General features: G+C 37.2%; 1 protein-coding gene across 1 annotated transcript in view; it reads right to left on the bottom strand.

Moving 5' to 3' along the window:
• Positions 1-18820, bottom strand: part of LRP2 (LDL receptor related protein 2) — a 132562-nt gene extending 113742 nt beyond the window's left edge. The window contains 1 exon segment of the mRNA XM_068408324.1: positions 18727-18820. Within this exon segment, the coding sequence (XP_068264425.1) occupies positions 18727-18820 (94 nt within the window).
• Positions 18821-19063: the final 243 nt, after the last annotated feature.

The raw sequence follows: 19063 nt of genomic DNA, 5'->3' as shown, positions 1-19063 counted from the left end.
GGCATCATTTTCCACATTATTTCTAAGTGCTAAACGTGCTAAACATTAGTCCTCCCCAGAGTCTCTGCGGATGTAAAAAACTAATAATAATCTCCTCAGCTGATGTGTAAATGTTGTTTCAGCAGTGACTGCTTGAAAGTATAGAAAGACCTCAGTTTTGTTTTGTTTTTTAATAATGCCCTAATATTTAAAATATTTCCTCTGAAGTACAGGAAAGCATGTCTTCAGTCAACATTTCAATAGCAAATAATTTTAAAAGAAATTAAGCTTTCAGACATTTATGGCTGATTAAAAGCTATCCTGCTGTCATTCCCTCCTGCTTGACCTACTAAGGATTAAGACCTGATAAAGAAACATTCATTCTGAGGTGTAAATGCAACTGGATCAGGCCTTTATTAGAGTCGACTAATGAAATCTCCAGTCCCGTCGGAAAGAGAAAATGCACTGTTTATGGCCTTTCATTGTGACTACAGCCTCATAAAAAAGGAGTGAACAGTTTTATAGGTCCCCAAAACAATGAGCTATAACATAATTAGGTCAACAGAGCTCTGTTTCATGTTAATCTGTTGTCAGCACCTCAGAGAAGGGAACACTGAAAAAACCTGAGGCAGTAGCAAAGCCCAACTCTGAAGGAAAAAATCCTGTTTCCTGATTTAATTAATAGCCATATGATAAAACTACATCTTTCAATTATTCTGAGTGATTTGTCCAGAGGAGATAACCTCAGTATACATAAAGCACAACCACCTACTTTTTGAATTCATGATGACATAAATAACACGCTACCTTAACTTTCATGTAAAACCAGGCATATCAACACTGTCACATAAACACAGTTAAGTGATGTATTCCTAAGGGATATAGGCAAGCTACTTTATGCAAGGAATGTTCAAATCTGATTGTCTGGTAGTGACATCCTGATTTATAATGTATCCTGGAAATGGTCAAAAATTTCACTTGGATAAATGGTGGTACAGAGTGGTACAGGAGTATGTTCACCCAAATACCTTCTATAGACTAATGCATGATGGTGGTTGGTGGTGCAGGTCTGGGGTTGGTGGTGCAGGTCTCTTATCAACTACCTTTAAAACACAACAACCTCCCTTGCAAAAATGCCCTGAAGGAATGTACAAGTTCACTCTGGAATCCCAGGCCCTCTCTCCGAATTTTGCCCTACAAAGCAACATTTCCATATGAGATTAGCAGTTAAAGCTCCAATAAACATAACACATAAACCCCCATTTATCAACTGGAATTACTATGCAAAGCAAATACTAAATCTGCTTGTATATTAACTATATTATTGCTATTCAAAACCACTGGAATATTCATAGCCACTTACTTTAAAAGGTTACAATACAGAATTAAATCTGCCTCCACATGATTAGAATTTCTAATGAAATAGATGCTTATCAACCAGCAATATGAGCAATTTGTGTATTACTACTACATAATAACTAGCCAAAAAAATTTCAAGCACTATGTACAACACTGCTAATTTATTTTGCCTATCTTGTATTAAGTTACTATAGTTAAACATACCCTTATAGTGATAAAAATGAGGAGATAACACTGATAAACTTTTTAGAAAGTATTATAAACATAGCAGCCTTTGTACAGTATGAGAAATGGTAACTGAATGTTAAAAGAAAACCTGCAAATCACGCAGGTCTCCTACACTCTGTAATACTTTGCAGAATTTTAGTTTAAGTTAAGTTGCTCACACCTACATACAGTAAGCGCTGTATCAATGTCCATTTATACAATTCTTCAGCAGACCTGTTATAATTCATTTAATTACAGCATTAGGCTTTTCAAATGTTATCTTCCATGCTTACTTATAACTGAAGGCAAAGAGCTCTGTAACACCTATAAAAAATATGAAAGACATACTTCACTTACAACTGTTTTATATTATCTTTAGAACAAAGAAAATTACACAGCAGATAATGATGTTAATTCATTAAAAAGACAATCTTTGAAAAAAAGTAATATGGAAGAAGTAAAAGTCATCTGCAGTATCAAGAGCACTTCTCACCAAGGTTCTAAAAAGCTTGTGTTTCAACTGTGAACAAAAACAATTCTAACTTTGATAAAGGAGAAATTCCAAAATTACTACTACGAATACCCAGGAGAAATATCCAGAATGAAAGAAAAATAACCATGTCAGCAATAACTAGGTTTGTTACTATAGACAACTACAGAGACTGTTTTCTCAAAACTTAACTGTATATATCCTGCTAAAAACAAGTCCTGGAAACTTACGAGATCTGAAGAATTGTGATTTAGTTACTATGAATTTAGTTATACATTTTAAACAGTATTAATTTAAGTAAAAATATTGCAGGCATTACTTGCACTGACTAGTAACGATCCACAGAGTAAGCACATGGAGTCCAAAAGGGCTATTTCCATTGGTATGTGCTATGCAATGTGAGCCTACAGCACCTGGGTTCCAGCAAGAGCAGGGACTGTCAGAAGACAAGGGGTATCTGCTGGTTTATTGCCATTATTTGAAGCCTCGATTCACTGAAGGATTAGTCATTAGTAATTTTATGGAAGGTTTTGCTTTCAGTAAGATATTTTTACTAAAAAGCAAGGCAGCTCATGAATCAGCCAGACATTGCCAAAAATTAATACTAATGAGCTAATTTCCATAGAAATTCTGATTTACTCTGACAGATGCTCATAAAACCAGACACCTCTTTCAGGCAAACAGAATCCTCTTTGCAGGATTCCTGTAGGAAATAACCACTGAGTTTAAAAACAATCAGTAAAACAATTAGTCTTCACTGTCATGCTTAAAATTTGCTAATAGAAAAGAATCAAGGTGACTTTTGAAAGTTCAAAATTCAGAAATGATTGAATTTTTGGTGTTGCTCTTCTTTTACTATAATTCAGTTTTACTCTTCTGACTGTGGTTAAAGCACTACTAAAATACAGACTAAAAAATACACAGCACACCTTATGAATCACACCAGAACATACATAAAGAAGAATCTCTGGGCATTAACAAAAATAATTTTGAAAGATAAGATCTGTTTCAATTGCTCAGTATTCAGGAAAACACCAACTAAAAAACAAATACATGATATCATCTTTAATATAAACCAGTCTAGTACTGAAAGATGCAAACCAAAGATCAGAAGTGTCACTGGAAACATATAGCCCAAAGCACTATTTCTAAACTTCTTGCTATACTTACTATCTTTTGGCTTTATGCTAACTTTGCCACTAGACTTCCCATGGTTCTCTGTGTCTGGGATTCTCTTTTATACGAGACTCCTGAGTGGATGCTTAAGATTTGCAATTTGCTTAGGTAAAAACAAGAAGGCTAATATGACTGGCTCCGAGTAAGCTGCTTGCACAAAGATTACACCAGGCAGACATTTTCCTCTGGAATAAAGCAACATAATAGCGATTTTGTCAGAGCAAAGATTGAACAAAATACTACCCAAATGACATACCATTTTTTGCATTTAATTTATTAAAACTAAATGTATCCCTTACCAAAGGAAATAATGCAATACACGCACTGTCCAATACAATTACCTTATGTTCTGCAAGACAAGTTTTGCCCAACCAGTGTTGCCTGCATAGGAATGAAGTACCCTAAGCTAAACCACTGCCAAAGACAAACCCCACCGCCACTACAGGATGGTGGTCAACCTTCACACCACTAATGAATGTTACCCAATGTCACATTAAGTCATATGGAACTTCAGCAGAAGAGAGAGAGGTTAATAGCTTCAGGCAGTTCACAGCACAATGGTTTAACCCATAGGGCTACAGTCTTCAATAGGAAGGCAGTCCATTACACCCTCTCAATCTCCTCTGTGCTTCACTTGCCCTAATATGTTTGTGCAGAAATATTAAGATTGAGAATTAAAGCTTAAATTCAATCCTCTTGTATTAAAACCAGAATGTTATGTTTGGCTGATAATGGAAACCAATACTGCCTTACTCTCTGCCACTCTTTGCATTACTTAGACTCCTTTCAGTTCCTCTCTGAACAGTTCTAGTCTTTTCTAATTCTTTTCAAACATTTTCTACCTGCTCATTCAACCTTGAAGTCCCTCATACTTTTAACTTTGACTACAAATCTTTTGAATTACATTTGTCATCCACAGATTAAGGGCATCATGACTGCTTATTCTGACTATACAGAACAGACCAAAACCCCTCATTCGTTCTTTCTTCCTCGTACTCACAATACCTTTGAGAACTGCTAACACCTCTAACAGCTAAGCTTGAATGAAAGATTTAAAGTAATGAAGAATGTATTAAGCCCAGGGTAGATTGTACCACTCTCAAACTGTCCACTCAAAAATGAAACTTACACTGCTGCAATTACTTTACACTTCAGGAATCACCTCTCTGCACAGATTTTTTTGTGTTTAAGAGAGTAACATTCTTCAAGGCAACACTTTTTCAACTGAACAGTTCCACCTTTAATACATCCACAGTTTTTCAACAAATAAGTGCAAACAAACTGTACATTATAAGCCTCTTCCACACAAATTTTACTAAAAGAAAAATAAGTGACAAGTTCTCTTTTCTCCCTTTCTGCCTCACAACAAAGGGTACTCTCTGTTCCCATTTGGCCCCCAAACAGAACAGTCCACTCCAGTGGCTTTGCAGGTAGAAGAATCCTGGAGAATCACCTTCCATACAGTTTGATGTGAGATTTTTGCCTGCCTTAATTACATGTCAAACAGCCTGAGGTTTTGGAATGCTCAGGGAGGGAAAGCTGAACTGCTGGAAATTCCATCTCTGTTCCCCCACACTAATGAAGAAAGAAGTAAAATCCATAGTCCAGGAAAAACCTTTGCTTATTATTATAAAATGCCCTGTGATATTGAAAAGTAGTATTCTGCTAGCAATAATAATAGGCAAATGAACAAAGATTATTTAAAATATAAAGAAAAATAGAGTCTGATAAAATTATGCTAAATTTCATATACCTTGAGACAATATTTAACTTTCAGTCTTTCTACACTCTGCAAACTCCAGTGAATACGAACTATTCATATTTTAAAAACCCACAGACCACATGAGTATTTATAGGTATTACAGAAAGCAGTACAAGTTTTATCTTGTCTTTAAGACCTTGCAACACAGAATGTCTTTTGTACCTACATCTCTAAACTAGATTATATTAGAGAAATAATTTTAACTGACAATATGAACAAAAAGACAGTACAAATGTGAGTCTGCACCCACTTCACATGACTAAGATCTCTGTATACAGATTGATAGGTGGACAAGGGACTAGTGAAGGGAGAATCTGAAGCAGAAGAGCTGCAGTGCCAGAGAGGCAGAGTTACAACGTTAACAGGGAAGTATAGGAGATCTTTTACTGAATTATCATCCAATTACACATTAGAGATTATTATTAGTGAAATAGCATCTACAGACTCAGTAGTTGATCAAGGATTCTTTGTGCCTTGCACTGTACAAACACTTAACAAAAAGAAGGGTCATACCCTGGATAGTTTGCAGCATAAAGATGATAGGCACTTGAACTCACCTGGGTGCCCCAATGTCAACAAGCGAAGGCCAAATGGTGCTGTTCTGCCCTTCACCAACGCATATTCATATTCTACGGTTTCTCCAGCAGCACTCCAGGAAGTCACAACACACAAGAGGCACACTCATACTTGCTGGTATATTTATTAGACAGCACAAGAAACAAGGCACGTACACCTTGATCCTTCCTATGGAAGGGCCTCCAGCCTTCTACCAACTGGTGTTGGAAGGATTCCTAGCAAGAGACTCCATCTCTAATGCTGGTGTGTTTAACAGTGATCAACGCACCACTCTTCACAAAAGTTGTCTACTCTGTTTTTGAGTCCATATATTCTACTGAATGCCAACAACATCATGTGATGCATGTGCAGAAGTAATGTGTTTATTTAATTTGATTGTTTTATTATGCCCTCCCTAGCGCCCAAGCAAAGATGCAGCCATTTTAGAAAACTTTCTGGTACACAAATCATATAGATAATTTCAGATTATTTTTGAGGGGAGGGGTGGATGTGGAAATTATAAAGGACTGAACTTGAAGCGACAGATCTGGTGCTCCACTGATGCTAACTGAGCTAAGAGATTTGGCTCCCAAGTCCCAGTTGCACAGCTTCCCCAAAAATTAGCAGAAATCCATTGATGACAATAATAAAATAGCTTTTGCTCTACCAAACAGCAGAAAACGATAGTTCTAGCCCTTCTCCCTAAAAATCCACTCACATGTAGAACTTTACATATTATTGGATTATAAATAGAACTGATATGAGGAGGGTGACAGGAATGAAAACAGAAGAGAAATTTAAGTTTAATCTTTGCTTATTTGCTTCTTTCTATAAGCCTACCTGGATATGCAGAGTCTATTTCCACCTCAGATGAATAAGCTAGATATTCCATACTCACAGGAGAGGAAATTTTGAGTAAACCATGTCCTGAGTTCAGTGGAACGATGGGTATCAGAAGCTGTAATAAATGGATCTTGCCTGTCAGAGTAGAACCCAATATCTACATTTTAAATTTTTACGCACTGATTTTTAATAAAAAGCACCTTAAAATTCAAGAACAAAAGTGAAAATTTTGTCTTTCAGTATGGACTTACAAATGCCATGTTTCACTGCAGCAACAGCAGATTCTTATGGTTTCCCTTTCAAAACCACTTGCCAAGTAGTTAAAAAAAAAAAAAGGAAGTCTGGAGACAGTAAAATCTACATTCTATTCTGTGCCTTGTGTTTGCATGCTCTTGCACATACAGACACTGGTCAACTAAAACCATTGTTAAAACTAAAGCATCAAATCTTATTTTAATAATGCTTACATGCAAAATCTTTTTAAAAAATAGTTAAAATTAGTGTATTCTATGTTAAACTATTTGTTTTCAGTCAGTACAGTTATATAAGGACTATAGATTCATTTCTGCTAATGCCTCAATATAAATCCAAGAATTAAAGAAACTCAGGATTTTAATCTACTGAAACTAAGCAGGAAAGCTTTCCTGCAAAGAAAAAAGTGTTCAAGTCTCCCGCAGACATCAAGTTCAAAGGAATGACACTGTAAATGCCTCCTAGCAACGCTAAAGATATTCATAATCCTCATCCTCTCTACCTCACTTTAGCTTTGTTAACTGAAAAAGCAACGATTGCAAACAGCCTGATAAAAATAGAAACAGTTTATAAATTAATTTTTAACAAATATCTATTCAATTTTTTTTTTCCAAGTATAAGCCTGAACTAATAATAAAGAGAACAAACTCCTAATTTTCTGATAAACCACACATGGACCTCTTAGAAAAAACTCAGGTTTAATATTTTTTTTTTCTTAAAGCTCTGGTATTCAGAACAAAATAACTATGGTTTTCTATATTATCACTTTAAAACCAGCCATTCTGGAAAAAAGTAAAAAAAAAATTAAGATAGACAATCTTTTAAAATTATTCACACTGATCCTAAACAAAAAAAAAACTTCTTAAATTTAAAATCATGATAGTTTATTTATCACACAGCTCACAAACAGCACATATCCATACTATGCATCTTTACCATCATACGGTACTATAAGTAAATTAATCAAAAGTAAGTTCCTTTATAATCTTGCTTCAACTCACTTTTTAAAAAGCAACAAATAAACTCTTACTATCTTCTTAGTCCTATAACAAAGCAGAAATAAGAAATAACCCTTTTAAGCAAGGGCTAATTCTAATAGACAGGAAGTGATACTCCTTTATACTGATAATGCAAATATTCCTTATATTGAACAGACCAGGTTCCTTCTTCCGTTTAAATCATTGTCAAATTCCTCGTACTTCAGTGATAACTGAGAATCAGCCATTGATTTTTGTTGGACACTTTCTTTGACCCCAACTGTATGTAAAGTATTTTCCAAGGTGAGAAAATAATAAAAACTATTTGTACTCCTTTCTTAGAGAATTTAGTAAAGTTATTATCTGTACGGTCAAATTCAAGAGAACCAGTATTTGCAGTACTGAAAGATTAGCCTTCACAATACAAAAATGTATTTCAGACACTTTACATGTAAAGAACATGTTCTGCACTAAATTGTATAACCTCAACCAGTTGTCTTGACATTAGGTGTCTTAATCCACATAAATCAACTGTGATTGTGTTAGCTGGGTGAGCGAAGCAAGCACTGTGGATCTCTAGGAAAGCGTACACGTCTGAGCTCTCCTAAGTCCCAGAAACTTATTTTTCATGAATGGTACATTAAATATGCAAAAAAACTGTTCTAATTGACCAAATTACATAAAGAGGAAGAACAAGCAAACACAGTAGAAATAAAGACCCCCAGTAACTCACAGAAGGAAGCATCCCAAGCATTTTCATAAGAATGAACCTTGCTAATGGCCCCAAGGCTGCTGTAGAATAACAATTGGGTAACACAGTGAGGGGGGAAATATGACCAAACGAGGAAAATCTTCCAAGACTATGAAGGACTTACAACTACACAGTGTGTGGAAAATGCAAAAGTGTGCTTAAACAACTTAGAGAGAACATTTACAGTACATACCACTGAGAAAGTCCGATAGATGCAGTAGCAGATGATAAAACAACCTTCTCAGGAAGCTAATCTCATTTTGAGAGCTGTACTGTTTTTTAAATAAATTTTCCAGCAAATGTGCTGTTTGTTCTCAAAATTAGACCCCATGCTGAGATGGTGAGCTGCATTCAATTCAGCCATGCTCTCCGGAAAGCTGATGAGTCATTGTAGCAGTAGGAATCAGCCTCAGTAAGAGCCTTCCAATCCAGTTTGTGACAGTGAAATTGTGTAATTTTGTATATTTCTTTTATGTATTATTGCTAGATTGAAAATTGCTATGCAACATATAACACTTTGTCAAATCATAAACCTTACTGAAATATATCACAAGTTATTAAAAGAAAAATGAAACTTGTCATGCAAAAAATAAACTACCTTCTCTTACAGATAATAAACACAGTAAGCACATAAAGTGAACATTACTTCTCTCTTCCCGCCACAGAACCCATATCTAGAACAAAATTCTTACTACTTGAGTAGCGCCATCATAACTAGTGGGACTCTAGATAAAAAAGACAATTTAAGCTGTGTCCCAAAGCTTCACAGGGTAGTCATCACTTTGCACTTCAAAAAAGTGACTGTTACTTGTTGCAAACTAAACATGTGGGAATATTTTCAGAAAAGCAGAAAAACTGAAGTGTCAATACAGAATAGATGGATCATATGCTACAAGCATCTAGTGTGCCTAGATAGACATTCTAACGCTATTTACTACTGCCCATGACATTAGGAACTACATATATTTCTTCGGATGCACTGACACTCATCATGTTTCTCCCTTATTCAGCAGTGACTCAATTTCTGCTAGCAGCTAATAGCTATGGCTGGTCACTCCTTATCAAGCTTCTTGAAAAGGAAATTCCATGTGCTAAAGCAGGCCTGAGTAAAGGAAGGATCACCTGAACGGAAACAACAATGTTGTCCAATGTGCTCACACAAAATGCAACTTTATCTTAATAGACCTGAAAATTAACAATAAGAATGAAATCATCCTTTGGCTATTTCATTTTTAAACGTGGTATATTTTCTTTATAGTTTTCAGTTTAAAAAAATAATTTCAAAAAATCCTTTCACCCAAATAGGAATACTAATGAGTTTGTCAAATTAAAAAGACAGTCTTTGAATTCATCAGAAGAGGATAAATACAAGAAATATCTCACACTGAAACATTACCCTTCCTGTCAGTCCCAATGGAAGCATTTTACTTAGATCTCCTCTAACCAGCCAAACTCTACAACTGTCATATTTACTTGCCCATTTGGATTTTTTAAGGATGCTTGATTCTGCACTATTTCCCTTCATTGGTGGCTGCTAAGCATAGTATTTTAAGTAATTCTTTAAATTATATTAGCTAGCTACTCTAAGCAGCATTCCAGGCACAGAGGTAAAAAGCAGGGAAGAAGGGTCTCCTGCTCTGGCTTGTGTAGCTGGATAAGCCCTACACTTGCTGCATCCTTGGAAACACAGGAGCATACAAGTACTGCATATTATGTACTTACACCCAGAAGCAAGCGCACAAAAGCACAGGAAAGGCACACGTTGTCTCCCAAGTTTCACAGTGGTAGCACACAACGTATAAATAACATTGCTCACAGAACTGCAGGCATTCGCCTGCAAACTTGCAACCTTTAAATTGTAATCCCTTCCTCATAGCAATAGTTTCCATCAGTCTTTCAAGATGCCTGCTAGGAAGAAGATTGCAACCACAGCTGGTATACTGCCAGCCACAGAGTCAGCATCTTCATATGGAATATTTAATGAGTGAGATTTTCCCTTAACGGGATGATAATTTGTGTCTCTCTCTCTCTCCCTTACTTACGAAATTTCTTGAGATATAAGTCTCTGAGAATTCTTGGTTCCTACCAGAAAAAGTTAAATAGGCCAACAAGTTAAAAAGTATTGCACACCTAAAAAAAAAAAATTAAAAAGGCAATTGATTGCTAAAGCATCTTCTCTTTAGGAAACCAAACAAAAACCAGGAAGGAATGGTTTCTACTACCTAATAGGTAATAAAGTCTTAGTGTGGATAAAGTACTTCATCGAGGTTGGAGCTTTTACCTCACTCTTAATTTAAATTTTGCTTTTCATTATTCTATTGAATTTAACTATTTGTCATTTATTTTCTTTTTCCCTCAAACAAATCCAAGAGCTATCCAATTTTCTAAAGGATTTAAAGTTCAGCTTTAAAGCTTTATTTTTTTTTGTTCACTGTAAGATAACCATTTTATAATGCATTCTGTGGCAGGCTTAATAAAGTTAAAAACTGCAAAACTAACAAAAGCTAGTAAGGACAGCATTTTTGCATTTCCACAGTTAAATCGTCATTTTTTTCAATTGCCTGCAGTTAGAACACAAATTCCACGACAGGATATCACTTCTGCAAGAGCCAAAGGGGCCCAATTGTTGTTGCCCTCCTCTTTAGGCAGGCAGAGCTCCTGGTGAAGCAGATGGCCGGCCTGCCTGAGCAAAAAGACAGGCCACAATGGAGCCGTGGCTGAGGCTCTATTCAGATTTCCTGTTGGTTCAGCCAACAGAAATTTGTCAAGGCTCAGATTAACAACTGAAGTAGACGCAGTTTAATTACACCACTAAATACCTTTCATGCACTGCAGAGGTAACAAAAGGAATTTTAGTACTTTGCTACATTTACAGAATACTAGGAACAAAAAATTTGTTTTCAGAGGGGCTTTAAAGGGCATTCTGTGGCTGACTTCATACAGAAAAGTAAAACTGCAAAGCTAATAAAAACAGCTCGTATATTTATACAGAAGACACCACAAACTTTGTCGCTTGTTTCAGACACAAACTGGAGCTCATTTGTTACACATGAAATGGTTTAAAAACCTATTAGACCTCACAGTAGTAAAAGTTATTTTTATTAGCTAGGCGGCCAACAAAAACCGCAGCAGCATTCCATGTGCTTGGTTATCATCCAACTCATTTATTGCATGGCAGGTTGAGAACAGCCCTACAATCCTGCTCAAAAGCGAACACGTGAGCAGTCCCATTCAAGTCAAGCCATCTGTTTACACCGGACAACTTTACAAAAGAGCTGCCTGCAGTGCTAACACTGCTTCACTATGGCCCTGATGGGACCAATCTTGTAACTAGCATGCCAGCCAAGCATTTCCTATATGTTCTCAGCAGTAGCATTAAGCAGTGGTTGCATGGCCAGCTGAGCCAACCCACTGACTTACCATAGGAAAAACGGGTCTCGCCCTCTTTCCAACTCATCTCCTTCTCATCTCCTTGATGCCAAGGTTCACTTTCTTTTCCAAATTCCATTAACTATGAGACCTTTCTGCATGCTGCTCTAAACTCCTAAGCCACCAGGAAACTACCTAATTCCCTAGGCCTGGTTTAGTTTTCCTCCAGGTTTGTACGTGAAAGCAACTCACAGAGAGGTCCAATGAGCAGTGGTGCTAGCACAACCAAGCAGCAAGAACTCAAGGCTGGCAGCAACATGGGAAGGGGACATTGGAGGAGAGAAGGAAGGAGAGTGGGGCCTCCTGCTTCCAGCAGCAGTGAACTCTTCAACTGGCTCAGCACTTCTCATGAAACTGTACCCTTAGATGACAAGGTATGACAAGGGCTTGATCAGATCTAAATGGGGTCTCCCACTGGTATTTAATGATGTGCATTTAGTAAATTTCCTTCTTCTGGGCAAATTTGGGGAGGATTATTGATATATTTATGTACTCCAGTTCTGCAGGCCCTATACTTCCTCAAACAAAACTAAACTAAACTCTCTGTGGTATATTTATCTGAGTTGATAATGTGCACAATGGTTTCTGAAGGTAAAAACCATGACCTAGATTCTAAATATACCAGTGAATATCTTGTGGACTATGCCTTTTTTTTTTTAAGAGATGCCACAGAACACAACTAAAACCCCCATCCTTCTTGCTCCACAAAACCATGAGCCTGCAATCCCCATCAAAGGGAGTCCCTGTTGGAACGGACCCCCATTCTCTGACTCTACTCAGCAGGGTGTAGTATCATGACCTGCTTGTGCAAGAAAATAATTGGGCAGACACACAACTGCTGTAAACAGTGCCCTTTTGCTGAAGATCTGGCTTCTTGATTGAAAAACAAAGGTAACATTCATGTTAAAAGCATAAAATAAAACAGGTCATGAAAGTAGAACAATTTCAGTCAACTCTTATGTGTCATTTCATTAATCCAAAAGGAAACTTGTAACAGTGATCCTTAGATCTTAATCCACTTTAAGCATTGTAAAACAAAGAAAACATTAAAAGCCTTGAAACCAACAGTAAAAGCTTATGGAATCCACTAAAGGCTATCCATTCCATTAAACATTTCTAGGCTTACTCATTAAACTTCATTTTCTTAAACTGTTCTAATAGTGTGCTGAGTTAAGGAAGCAAAAAGCAGTTAATAAAATGAACATTATCATAAGAAAGTGGACTTCAAAATAGATCTCAAACAATAATAAGCTATTAAAAGAGATGTTTACTCTTCACTGAATCCTATTTTCTATCTCTTAGATCAGTACAACTCAGGGATAATTTCTTTGAAATTAACAGAGTTGCACTGGTTTGACTCAGAAGAAACCTTGTTACTCCTTCATCTAGAAATAGCTTAAGGTTATCTTTAAAAATAAAGTATAATTATCAAATTATATAAAGAAGCACTTCAGTTCTAAATAATTTCAAAACCAGCTCTGTCCTTTCTTTGCCACATTCAGTGTAAACTATTAAAAAGAAGCTGACAAATTATCTGATTATCATCGCTAATTAGCCACAGTAGAATAAAAACATCAACTTCTCTTTAAATAGATGTCAACCTGTAGATCATTAATTACAAGGGACCTTTAATGTTTTTCAACAATGAAAACTTCTAGAAAGTGTAATTTCCTTTGAAACACCCAAAGTGCTATATGGTTCCAGCACTTTTTAAGCAGAGCTCTGAAAAAGGAGAAACCATTATAAACTCCTGCTTAAAAAAGTGATAGTACAATATGACTCAAAGTTACATACATATTTGTCTATCTGAAAAGTTCTCACAAGCTCTCAGATATAAAAATAAGTATTGTAGGAAGACTGAACGGCATTTGATCCAAAATTCATAAAGACGAAATTAACCGCCTCTACAATGTGCCTGTTTACTGCTCAATTAACACCAAGAGTATTCAGATAAAAAAAAAAAATCTCAACAGAAGAACCTCCAGGTTCAGTGCTAAACAATGAGAAGTTAAAAAAAACCACCATTGGGCTTTGATCTGGCAATAATCTAACAGTGCAAGAAGGCATATGGAGAGGGAAAGGCTCCAAACAGTGTGATTGATTTCATCTCAATCCAGGAAGCCCAAAAGGAAAAGAATTAAAAGACTTCACTGAAATTGCATTCTACCTTTCCCCCAAATGAATCTTTGCTCATTTCCTGCAAAACACATGGAAAATAAATCTGGATTAAAGTAGGATTTCATTGCTCAAATTTCCAATCAGCTCAATATATGAAAGAAGGTTTTGGTTTGTCTTGCAGGGAAATAGAAGCATCGCATACATCACACATTTATCCTAGTTGAAATCTCCTTAGATGCTCTGTCTCTATTTGTCTTGACTCCTGTAGCTTAATTATTTACTGTAATCCTAGCATTTGGCATAGAACCTAAATCTAACCAGGTGTCATCCAATTACTGCTTTCAATTTTTAACTAAAATTCTGGGGTTTGTCCCATTCTTCACTTTAGCTGATTACTTAGCAAATTCTTTATATGCTTTGCTGAACAGAATACAGAAAAAGAGTAAATTATTAAGAAAATTCAAGAGATGTATTAAAAAGAGGGCTACTGATTAAAAAGAACCATGCAAAAAAAAAAAAAAAGACTGTCAGTGCACAGAAATACCACTCATTAATTAAAATGTGAGAAGATTATAATGTGTTTCACTGATAGGTACCTTTAAATTGTCAGCCCTCAGGAAATAAACTAGTTCAGAGCCAGGTAGATGAACACTCAGTGGGATTTTTGCTCCTGATTTTGTGCAAGTACATCTCCAAGAGAAACCAAGAAAATTATACTAGCGCAGGACATGAACACTGCAGCCCATGGGTCATGCACAATACCTATTAAATTGTACGTCAGGATTGCACTGGTATACTCATTTTCTTTGTCATCCTTTCTCCCTTCTCATTACTCCCAAATCCTCAGTCCCCAAGGAAAGTCTCACTCAAGGTCTTCAAACACCATATCTTGGTAAGCGCATAATCTTACAGACAGGCTCCTCTGTCATTTAAATGTGCACAGCACTGTACAAGGGAGTATGAATACTGGCTCTGGCCTGTCGCCCACAGCAATGTCATTATACATCATCCTACAGACAGATTAAACACATTTGAGTGAAGGCAATGTCTAAAAAACACTGAATTATTAATTTGGAAATTGAACTATTACAATGCTTGATGGAAAAGCATGTTTCTCCATGCTATTATAGAAAGAGCTGCCATAGGTCTTCTCTACTTGGTCTTATCGTACCTATTCATTACTGGCCTCACTTCATGCCAATATTCATTGTGATTTCTGAGATACGGTATCACACCATATAGATTCATTCTTAGAACAGCCTTCTTTCTCGCATGCCTGGGATGCATTTAAGCTGAGACTGCAGAGATTTACGATATAAATCAAATTTGATGCACTAACTTTTATGTTACAGCAAAGTTTCTGCACAAATCATGTTTTGCCAAGATGCATACAGAATAGATAACCAGCTTTCCTAAGAAAAAATATTTTAAATTAAAAGTCTTCTGATCTTGAGATCAACAACAGAAACCTTAAAAAAAAGTCAGTAAACTATGAGTTACTGAAAAGAGGAGCAAAAAATAAATACTAGAAGTCAACCTAGCTGTGATCTGGCCTCTTAACTCAATATAGAATCCAAAAGTTCAAAAAGATTAGCATATACGTAGAGAGAAAGACCATTAATGGAGATGCTTGCATTTCCAGCTGCATTTCCAGAATTTGAAAGTTTACACCAATATTATGATTATCAGCAAGGAAAATATACAGTCTGGCTAAGCAATCACTGAACTCATATAATTCACAGCAATGTGAATCTGTCATCTTTGATTCCATACATGAAGCACACTAAAGAAATAAAAAGATCCTCAGAAGTATCCACAAGAAAGACAGGGAAGGCAAATAGCAATTTAAACATTGTAAACTACACAATACAGTGAAATCCTGGCCTTCACACAGCAATTTGGTACTTTGCAATAAATTGCAGCAAAGCCAGAATTTCAGTGTAAGTACATGCAAGTCTGAAAAAAGATTATGCTGGCATTGTTTTGTAACTTGCACTAATTTAACAGAATTGGTGACAAAAATCAATACCAATGTCATTTATTAAATAATTCATATATTTATACCAATACATTTATTTTCTGGAAGATTTGCATCATCTCTGTTGAAAGTAGGTGATCAGGACCTAAGGGACACCAAAAAGCAACAAAGGAAATTTAAGTGATCTGAAATATATAGGTTGCAGAAATATTAACTACAGTAGATCTGTGAAGAATGTTCTTAACACTTTGTGTCTAGAAAGAAGGGTTCTTTTTCTTGTAAAGAAAAGCAGGTTTCTATAAATTATTTTTATATGATTTTATATATATGAATGATTTTATAAAGAAACTAAGCTAACAGTTCCTCTGGTGCTGAACCATTAAGAACAGAAAAAAATTCAAACACTCTCTGGTACTAAATCCTCACCAAAAAAAGTACAGCTGGCCTTCCATGTTAGATAAGGTGAGCCTGATAACAGATACTACATGGAATATTGCATGAGTACGTAGATCTGGCATGCTTTGCAGTAACATTAAAGAACTCATTGTTCAAAATGCCCCAGTGATCTCATTTGCTCTCTGCAAAACTGCTGAGAATACAACATCCATTCAGTGAATCTAGATTATGACCATGAGCATGAAGTACTTTCAGATTCCTCAAAACAAACATTAATGTTAGTCCCGTGATGCTCCTTCTTGACACTACCTTCATTTAGGCAGTTCTTTAGATTCCAGCTACAATTTTTTCTGATAACAGTTACCCCACAGGCTACAAGGCTTATAGAGTAAAGGCTGCAGAACCAGGCCCTGTACTACTGGCAATTACAAGAGGCAGTATTTTTATTCAGTTTATACATGTTATGTTTAATTCCAGTAAATCCAGGATTAGATAAATCAAGGAAGAATCATGATACTATCATTTGAGCAAGTGCTCAGGTGAAACTACTTCTAGAAACATCCAGCTTATACTGGGAACACTCAGGTATTGCCAACAAAAACCTTCAAAAACATCATGGATGCACCTTTGAAAATACTGAGGATTAGACAAGATCATATGATTTTCACCATTTTCCTTCTGAGCCTTGGAATTACCTTCATGATTCTCTTAATGTTTGGTTTTGTTGTTTTTTTTTTTTGAAATGAGAGTCTGACATGATCTCAACATTCAAAGAGCTGGAACTTAAGCACACCAAATATTTCACAATAATAATCACAGTGTGGCCAAGATGATTGCTATCCAGAGATTTTACTAGTATCGGTTACCCACTACTAAAACTACACTGTTTCATTTGCACAGTTATTCTACTCTGAAGGGACACACACACACACACCCCCAAAGTAAAAAACTTCTGTACTTCCATTGCCTATGGATGCCAGTTCAAAGCTTCCCCCTGCTTATCCTGTCATGTCATTTACCGGGCACATCCCGAACAGTCAGAAGTGGCTGTAGAGCAAAGAAATTAGCTTTTAGATCAGCACTGCAGCTTCCATTCTATCCAATGTAAAATAATAGTGCCTCAGATTAACTCTGCCCAGTGTGACCTCCTCGGCTAGAGCTTTTGCAGGTCTCCTGCTGCACATTAGCTATCTCCTATTTCCCTGCTCGTAAGTGGGAGCTGAAAGCAGCAGTTGCTGTATAATTACTTACTTGATTCTGTCTAAGGAGCTTAAACTAAGAGTTGAGCAAAGAAAGCAGATTAACAATTTGAACGCACACGTAACACAGACACACAGCCAGCACACTGCCGGGTCAATACACGGGGCTGAGGAAATGCACTTCGGCCACTCTCGCTCCAACAAGCCAGTCTGCTTTTTCACTGCAGGGCAATTAAACTGCGTGAAGAGGGGGAGACAGGAAGAGATGGGCTGCAGTCACAGGCTGGGGAGAGGAGTGGAGACACGGCCACTCCATCCCCAGCAGCCAGATTAGTACCAGAGGAGCAGCACTCAGCCTGCTCTGCCCGTCACATGCTCCCACATGTCGCCTAGCAACAGCAAAGCCCAGAGAGAAAGTTCTCCCTCTCTCAACTTCAAATCTGCGTCCGAGACCGACTGAGGGGAGCTTATTGTGCTCCAGACTAAGCATCTGTTTCTTTCTTACAGCCTTCTGTAAATGCATATACCACACGTACACAAGCCTGTCCACGCACAACTCCCCCCACCCAGGCACAACCTGTCTACGTGCAAGTGCCGCCGCCCGTGCACTTCTCATCAAAAACAACTCCTGTTACAATCTTAGTGGTCACCAAACCTGCTCTTGGAATGCAGGTGAACTCTGCTCTGCAAAACCAACCACACTTCAGTAGCAAGAAGGGCACAAAGATTGCAGGGAAAAAATGCAAAAACTCTGGGGTGATTTTTTTTTTTTAAACCTTACCCACAGCCAGTAAGCAGCAGTCGCTACGGGAAAAGCTGCCAACTTGCATCTCTGTAAAATTGAGTTTAGACCATGGAGTTGCAAAGTCTGAGCCGTCCCTCCAACTTTAGTAACATTTGCGTGTTGCTGTCTTGTACAACCAGAAAATAAGTTTGTACGAACCAGAAAAACAATCAGAAAAAGACATGCTGGGATAATTTAAAACCAAGATGAAGTGAAGCTAAAGAGCCACTGGTGTTTGTAGTGTTTTTTAAGGTACTACTTCCTTTTCCACAACAGAAATTGACTCCATCAAATGACTCCTGGAAACAGCCAACTGTCTCCCCTAGCTATTATAAAGAACTCCTTGAATCCGCTCCAGTTAACCCTCTACTTTCAGGCACTTTAGTCTTTTTCCCAAATAAGTCTCCAGGACAGGGATGTGCTCCTTGCGGTGCAAGTCCCATTCTGGAGAGGCCAGAGCATAGCACTTACCTTGGCAACTGCCCTGCATTATGCATGCAGTGAATAATATGAGCAGTTTGCAAGCAGTTGCTGCTCTTCCATCCATCCGATGGTGAGGTCCCATCTGGGCTGGGATGCTCCAGCTCCCTCAGAAGCTGGATCCTCGACTCCGGGATACTGATCTGCACAGCAGCAACACAAGGAGCCTGGTGTCTTTTTCTTATCCTGCTAGTTGCAGAAGAAAGGCGTGCTCGCCTGTTGAGACATCGCGTTTTCTATAAACTCCCACCCTCCAGACATTGCATAAAGCTCTTTATACCCGCCGGCCCCGGAACTAGCATGAGGGAATCAGGCACAGCTCCAGGCC

Source organism: Nyctibius grandis, chromosome 9 (genome assembly GCF_013368605.1).
Source record: "Nyctibius grandis isolate bNycGra1 chromosome 9, bNycGra1.pri, whole genome shotgun sequence".
In the NCBI taxonomy this organism is placed as follows: domain Eukaryota; kingdom Metazoa; phylum Chordata; class Aves; order Nyctibiiformes; family Nyctibiidae; genus Nyctibius; species Nyctibius grandis.
Note: the sequence above shows the minus strand (reverse complement) of the source record. Positions and strands in the feature narration are given on the sequence as shown.